The 8602-nt window shown below is 42.5% G+C and overlaps 1 protein-coding gene across 1 annotated transcript in view; it reads left to right on the top strand.

Annotated features, from left to right (window-relative positions):
- The window catches only part of CP (ceruloplasmin), a 38061-nt gene that overhangs the window by 1993 nt on the left and 27466 nt on the right, over positions 1-8602 (top strand). The window contains exon 2 of the mRNA XM_006032943.3: positions 6966-7210. Coding sequence (XP_006033005.1) covers positions 6966-7210 — 245 coding nt within the window. The remainder of the gene's footprint in view (positions 1-6965; positions 7211-8602) is intronic.

The raw sequence follows: 8602 nt of genomic DNA, 5'->3' as shown, positions 1-8602 counted from the left end.
CACCTCAGGACAGCTGGTAGTTGACACCCAGGAGAAAACTGAACTCCTGAATACCTACTTTACTTCATTTTTTCACTGGACCAAGGGGAAAAACATGCAAGTTAAGGCTCACACGGGGCATGGTGGGAATGACAGCCTTCCCACTGTTGATGCTGAGCTGGTGCGTAACCAACTAGAAAAGCTAGGTATTTATAAGTCAGCAAGACCGGATGAACTTCACACTAGAGTGCTTAAGGAGCTGGCTGAGGTCATTGCGAGACACCTGGTGAATCTTTTTAAAAAATATTGCTGCTCAGGGGAGATCCCTGAGGATTGGAAGAGGGCCAACATTGTGCCCATCTTCAAGAAGGGGAAGAGGGAGGACCTGGGCAACTATAGGTCAATCAGCCTAACTTCCATCCCAGGGAAAATCCTAGAAAAACTCATCAAGGAGTGTATGTGCGACTCACTTGTAGAGGGTAGGATTCTGAATGACAGCCAGCGTGGCTTTGTCATGGGCAGGTCCTGTTTTACCAATCTCATCTCCTTCTACGACCAGGTATCTCACCACCTGGACTTGGGAGAGGAAGTCAACATTATATACCTAGACTTCCAGGAGACCTTTGATCTAGTATCCCACAATATCCTCATGGGAAAATTGGAAGATTGTGGGCTTAACTGCTTGATGGGTCAGTGGGTGGGAAACTGGCTGCAAGGTAGGACCCAGAGAGTTCTCATGAACGGATCTGTATTGTCCTGGTGAGAAGTGGCCAGTGGTGTTCCTCAAGGGTCCATCCTTGGTCCAGTGCTTTTCAACATCTTTATCAATGGTTTGGGTGTGGGGCTGAAGAGCTCACTGGCCAAGTTCACGGACAACACCAAGTTATGGGGGAGCACGGTCATGCCTGCGGATAGGCTGCAGATACAGGCGGAGCCAGACAGACTGAGGTTCAACACTGAGAAGTGTAAAGTCCTCCATCTGGGGCAAATAATCCCCAACATACCTACAGGCTCGCTGGTGAGAATTTGACTTGCACCATGGCTGAAAGAGACCTAGGGGTAATAGTTGACCATCGCATGAACATGAGCCGTCAGTGCGATGCAGTAACCAGCAGGGCAAACAACACTCTGGCATGCATCAACCAATGCATCTCATGTAAAACCAGGGAAGTGATTCTTCCACTGTACTCAGCACTAGTGAGACTGCAGCTGGAGTACTGCATCCAGTTCTGGGTGGCGCACTTCAAGAAGAATGTGGGAAAACTTGAGAGGGTCCAGAGAAGAGCCACCCGTATGATCAGAGACTTGCAAGACAGACCGTACGAGGAGAGGCTAAGGGACTTGGGCCTCTTCAACCTAAAGTGGAGAAGGCTGAGAGGGGACTTGGTAGCAGCTTACTGCTACGTCAGGGGAGTACATCAAGAAATCAGTGAACCAGGGCACCCATGGGAAAAACCAGGAATAATAGATACAAACTCTGGAAGACTGCTGCAGGCTCAATTCTAGGAAAACCTCCTTCACAGTTAGATTGTGGAACAAACTCCCTCCAGAGGTGGTGTAATCACCTACCCTGGAAATCTTCAAGAGGAGACTGGAAAGTCACCTCACTGAGGTCACCTGAACCCCAGGTGTCTTTCCTGCCTAGTGCAGGAGGCTGGACTTGATGATCTTGCAAGGTCCCTTCCAGCCCCTAACAATCTATGAATCTATTAATCTATTATGGCACAGTAAAAAAAGGCACCATGCGGCCATGTGTAGATGTGCCCTGTGTGTGTATCATTTATATGCCTGTAAAGATCTCACTCTTCTAACCAGACTGAAATAAATAAGATTTCATTAGCTGCAGGTCAGCAACACACTGTTTCTCTAGTTTTCTCACAGAAGGCAGGACAAGGTGACACCTTTGGCTAAGTGCAGATAGTCAGAAAGCCCAAGGCAGAATTAATTCAATCTTGCAGGTTAGTCTAAACTTCATAGATTGAATCAACAAGCAAGTGAACAGACATTCACTTTTGATTCTGGAAATGCTGCCACATGCCTGCAGTGGCCCAGGCCAGAAACTGGGGGGGCACTAGAGCACACCTCCCTGCTCGGCTGGAACAGACAGCTTGGGCCAAGGCTAGCCCACCCACCCTGTGATGGGGGTGGGAGGGCAGGTTGCAGGGGAGGTGCAAAGCATCCTGGGATGCTGGTGGACTATGAGTTATATTGAATGTGGAGGGAATCTGGGACAGAAGTTCAATAAACCAATTTAACCTAAATTAGGTAAATCTGATACTACATCTATCCAGGTTTATCTTAAACCAGTTTAGGCCGTTTTGAAATCAGTTTATGTGCACTGAACTTCTGTCGCATTACAGATTTGAACCAGTTTCCAATCATTTATACTGGTTTAGGCGTAACTTCTGTCCCTAGTCTTAGGGAACTTTTACACATGCTCTTGGGGTGGTGTTGGGGGGGGTGCTTTAATTGGAGCGGTTCCAAGAGCCACTCTAATTAAAATGTTGCAGCATCTCATGTATCAGCATCCCCGCACTTCAAAATGGCGGCAGAGGCACTTGAACTAAAGCTCATTCAATAAGCTTTAGTTAAAGCACTGTAATTTAAGGCAAATAATATGCTGGCATGCATTAACCATTGTATCTCATGCATAACTAAGGAAGTGATACTCCCACTGTACTCCACACTGGTGAAACAGCAGCTGGGGTACTGTGCCCAGTTCTGGGTGCTGCACTTCAACAAGGACCGGGAGAAACTTGAGAGGGTCCAGAGAAGAGCCACCCATATGATCAGGGACTTGCAAGACAAGCCATACAGGAGAGGCTGAAGGACTTGGGCCTCTTCAGCCTACAGAAGAGAAGGCTGAGACGAGACATGATAGTGGCTTACTGCTACATCAGGGGAGTACATCAAGAACTCGGTGAACAGCTGTTCACCAGGGCACCCCTGTGGAAGACCAGGAGCCATGGATACAAACTCCTGGAAGGCTGCTTCAGGTTCAATTCCAGGAAAAACTCCTTCAGTCAGGGTGCCCAGACTGTGGAATAAACTCCCTCCAGTGGTGGTGCAGTCACCTACCCTGGAAATGTTCAAAAGGAGGCTGGACAGTCACCTCGCTGGGGTCACTTGACCCCAGTTGTCTTTTCCTGCCTAGCACAGGGGGACTGGACCCAATGATCTACAAGGTCCCTTCCAGCCCCTAACAACCTATGAATCTATGAATTACAGTGTGTTGGAGCAGCCTCCCAGCAGGTCTACAGGCACCCTTAGAGACTAACTTTCAAAAGAGGGCTGTTGGCTACAAAAGCTCATATCTTTTTGAACCATTTAGTCTCCAAGGTGTCACCTACCTACTGTCTGACTTTGGAACAACACAGCTAACTCTCTAGTTTTTCTACAGAGATTGAGGCTTAAAAACATTGCTGCCACCTTATATTTTAAAGGTATTTTAAGACTATTATGATGGATTGTCCAGCATAGATTCCCAACATATGAGACTACAAAATACTTAAATTATAAGATCCTCAGGGTAGTGATCATCCTTTTGTTTTCTGTACAGGTGCTTGCAATACAAACAACAACCTTTTGTCTTAACAAGTGAAGACATCTTGTCAGGACAGAAAGACTTTTACTTCTTCCTTTTTTAAAACTTGCCCCAAAATTCACAACCCTCCCAAATGTATGGGTTTTGCCTCGGAACAGTCTATCAGCTTTGACTGAGGTCTGCTTTGTTTTTACCTTTACTTCAGGTTTAACTCAAAGAAATTATCAAAGAGTATCAGTGTCCTCTGAAAACAAGGCTAGAACAAAAACAAAAAAGCAGTATCAGCACTGGCTAGGAGCCCAAATTCTTATGTGGGACTTAAACTGTCTATGAACTAAGCAATGAACTGACACAAGTATTTGAGCTGCTTCTAAGTGATGAACAAAGATAAATTCCAAAGAATCTGATATCCTGGAGCAATAGGCCTGTCAGCTCACTCATATTTGAAAGGTGGCATTTGCACATTCGCTCCCTCACCCGATGAAGCACTTGTCACTCTCACTAATCAGGCAAGTAGTAAGTACTTCAATCCCAAGTGGAATGAAGCATTGGAGCATTTGTACAAATGTGGGGAAAGAAGAGCCACAGTGGAAAATAAAAATATAGACAGAGGGAAGCTAGACACTGGTGAAGGGAAGACTGAGGCAGGAGAAGGAAGGTATAAATAAAACCTGTGTAGGAAAAATAAGTAATTAAATAATTTGAACATTTGAGAGAAAAAAAATCCAGACCCAGAAATTAAAATCAAGAGGATAGTTTAATTATTTTAAATTGCAGGTTGGATTTTTAGAATATTTTTCTCTAGGCAACATTTAACAATGTTTTAATGATGTTTCTAATTTGAAAACCCCAAGTATCTTGACTTTAAGAGGGTTTCCTCAAATGTAATGCCCGTGAGTATAGCAGTCAACCTCAGTTTTGCTCTCTCAGATACATGTAACATAACACCAGTGATCCAAAAGCTTCTTAATGTTAATAAAGGGTAAAACTATTCTGAGTCTGTCTTCAGAGAGAAGTGCTGAGTGTGATACTTACAGATGACATACAACAAACCTTCACTGAACTTGCATTCCCCCTACAAGCTCTATGATAAAAGCCAGACCCATCCCTAGCCTATCAGTGGAGTTCTCGGACATAATTCGTCCCTATCATGTCTTGCATTTAATTTTCAACTTCTAAACTCTCATGCTGCTGCCTGCACCCTCCAGCAAAGAAATTGTGTTTAAATGAGGACAATTATCTACTATGGGGAAGAAGGAAAAGAACACAATACAATTGTCAACCAGAAGCCTCCACAATTAAATGTTAATTATTTATGCAGTCTAAGGAGAGACAAAACATGCTCCCCTGATTTAATTTGTGGCTGGCAAAGGTTCCTGAAAGCAGACTTCCCGTAACTGACCCTTAGCAGCAGGCTTGTGCTCTCCAAATTACACAAAGCACCTTATTGGTCCAAAGAAGCTCTATGGCTGACTATGCAAAAGCCAACAATGCCTCCCCAGGGTTCAGCCCTGTGTGAAATGCATTTCTGGTCAGAATTAACTAGCTTCACAATATCATGTAGAAGATGTGAAGCTAAATTACACTTAGGACAAGAAATCAGAGGAATTTTGAACTTTAGAGCACAATTAGGCAAATGGATTCCTTCCTAAGCAACCCTTACTCCCAGAATTAGTGCTACTAAAATGAATGGCACAATGCATGTGAGCAGTCATTACATGGATTAATGAAGGTTAGAGGATTTGGCATAAATATGTTGGTTAACATCATTGACCTGTTTTGGTGAGCATTCAAAAAAGGATCCGTGTTAAATGTTTCCTTGGTCATCATAGACAGGGACTTAAATACCACACTCTCTCATGCACTTCTTTCATACTGAAGTTTATAGGAAAATATCTGATCAAATTCAGTCTTCTTGATCTGCCCCCCCAAGCCCATTTCCTTCCCCTTCCCCTTCCCCCACCACAGACTTACCAGCTAGACACTGCTCTTCAAGCTGCCAGGCTGTCCATTGGAAATTGGATCGTTTTTGGCTGATATGCCTCCTTAAAAATCAGTATTGGTATTGGCCCAAAAAATCTCTATCAGTGCACCCCTAATATAGTGCATTTGTGAGAGTTATCCCAAAGGTCAATCTCTCAAGTTAGAAGATACCTCAGTTGCCAGTCACACCTTCCTCTCATAGGTGGTATTTCCCTTTCTGTCACCAGGCATTCTCTCAGTTTTGGATAAAGTAAAATGGATTGCTCAATGAGGAAAAAGACGGACAGTGTTACAGTACCCGGCCTGTAATTTGGAAGACCAGCATTTAAATTCCCTGTGCTACTTGGCCAGACTTTGTGTGACCTCTAGCTGCTTAGTATTTCTGTGTTTCATCTGTGAAGCAGGGATAATAGCACTATCTTACAACATGTTGTGCAACAAAGATACGCGAAACAGTTGCAAGGCTCTAATATGCTACAATAATGTAAGCAGCTAAGATAGATAAGTGGAGTCCTATTAACACACCTATTGACAGCTAGAATGCTCTTTTACCTCTCAGCATTTTCACAGAAGCCCTGGTGGTGATGTAGCAAACCATCACATCTGTATGTACACAGTCTTACGCACTCATCACGGCTTAAGGGACTGCACTCTTGAGATGTTTTACAAATATGTAACATGGATTAAAAAACCCAAAAACTTAAATTTATCTTGTTTACAGCAGCATTGGCTAAATAATTACCATATAATAGCAGGCTCTTATATCAGAATTAAAAGGTAATTCTTGAAGCTAATAGGAGCGTAACCCTACAGTAAAGATTAGATCCAGGTCTCATTTTATCCAAAACAACTGCATCATTGGAGGAAGTATGGTTAAGACAGAAAATTTAAATGTTGTCCCTTTTGTACAGACTTGCAACCTTACATGATTTTGTAGGACGCAAAGCAGAGGCTGTGGGGGTCTCCCATTGAATAAAAGCTACCCAAAACACCAGGGGAAAGCCATGAGAGAGACCAATGGTTCAAAAGCTTTATCTAACAACACAGTGGGAAATATAGAAGGGCATCTTAATTCAGTACCACTGAATTCAGGACCCAACCCTGCAAATCTCATTTTCTGTAGGCAACAGAAGTTCATTTGAGAGCATATAACAACCATGTGTGCTGTGCCACTTTCAAGATGTACAATGATATAACAACACATTGTAGGTCTATAAACATCAAACCACCTCATACAAATCCTTTACATCCTTTTTATACAAGAAAGTAACATCTCTTCCCAACTGAAAAAGACCGAACAGTATAATTGAACAAGGGTAGTAATAGCTTCACTATTTCTAAAGACTTTAGGTTATTTATGGCTTTTGTACCATGTATAGCAAACAAGCCTTTTGACAGACACTCAGTTAATTACAAAAACATATGCTGACAGGGCTGCATTTGTGTGTTTTCTCTGCAGACAATCTAAAGTCTTTCTCCAGAGGGGCCCAGACAGAATAGGAAGTGCTTACAAGAAAGCCATCTACGTACAATACACCGATACCTCGTTTAAAAAAACAGTGGAGAAACCCTCCTGGCTGGGGTTACTTGGCCCCATTATTAAGGCAGAAGTTGGAGATTCTATTATTGTCCACTTGAAAAACTTTGCTTCCAGATCCTACACTCTTCATCCACATGGTGTGAAATACACTAAAGAAAATGAAGGTAAGTTTCAGTTCACTGTAGTCAGAATTGGATCAGCATTTTGAACCTTCCTAATAACTCAGTAGAATTTCTCATCTTAATGAAGACTGTTCAAGTAACTAAGGATAATGGGGATTTAAGAGGGGACTTAAGTTAAATGAAGGTAGTATCCAATTAAGAACATGGAACTGTTTTCAAAGAATAAAACATTAAATTAATTGGAACCCTTCTGATACATAAAGAGGCAATTTTAATCAACACTTCTCAGCAAACAAGACTAATGAGAAGCAATGTTGGTAAGGTAACCAAAATAAGGATCTTTTCAAATGAAAAAAAAGTGACAGTTATAATTTCTAGTGTGTGAACACTAAATGAAAACCTATTTAAATTAGAATATAAAATACAATCTGAATTGTACTTTAAAATGTAGAGGTATTTTAATACAGTCAACACATTTCTAGAAGTTACCACATATTAAATAAATTCATAGGGTATAATCCTGCAACATTTACCAAGGTACTGCAGTAAGGTGCCCATTAAACTGACAATGGGTTTGCTACAAATGTCATAAGCAGGTAAGTTTGGGGAATCACAAACTGAGCCATCTGGGCAGATACACAGCTGGGGGAAATTTCCACAGCCCCAGTGAAGCTAATGGAACTATGACAGTTTTCACCTGCAAAAATCTGCCTCAGTCTCTCTTCCAGTTAGTTAATTGAAGGTAGGCAACTTTTGAGTCCCTGGATCATGGTGTATGCACAAGAGGTCTAGTCAGATGCCTGATGAATCCACTTGTGGCTGACAAGCCCAATTCAAGAGCAACACAGCTTACTACAAGTTTCCGAGATCCATGTGTTGTCTGAGTTGGAGTCCATGTTTATAGCACACTGCTTGCTTCCCTCTTGCTTTGCTTCCATCCTCTGGATCAAAGCAGCTTCATGTTGTGCTGCACCCAGTGCCAGATGTTCCCTCCAGGTCAGACAGGTTCTGCATGCTCCTCCCAGCTTTCTGCAGTGATGTTGAACGATCATGATGTTGCATTATTTTTGCACATCATGGTACCATCATAGAGAACAACCCCGCTTTCTAGAGCCATCTCAAATCTCACTTTACAAAATATTTTTGGGGATACAGTCTGCTCCAGCACCTCAGTGTTTGGCATTTTGTCTTCCTATTTTATTTTCAGGGTCATATGTAGGCATCTCATGTGGAAGCTGTTCAGTCTCTTGATATGCTTAGCATATGCGGTCCACATTCTGAACCATAAAACAGGGATGACAGCACTCAAGTCTCGTAGATTTGCATCTTCACCTTAGTTGATAGTTTGCTGTTATTCCACGCATGTTTCTGTAATAGCTCAAAAATTCTTAGTTTCTTTTCTAATGCTGTTAGTTCAGTCTGTAGGTCATGATT

This window comes from Alligator sinensis, unplaced genomic scaffold, assembly GCF_000455745.1.
Source record: "Alligator sinensis unplaced genomic scaffold, ASM45574v1 scaffold1178_1, whole genome shotgun sequence".
In the NCBI taxonomy this organism is placed as follows: domain Eukaryota; kingdom Metazoa; phylum Chordata; order Crocodylia; family Alligatoridae; genus Alligator; species Alligator sinensis.
Note: the sequence above shows the minus strand (reverse complement) of the source record. Positions and strands in the feature narration are given on the sequence as shown.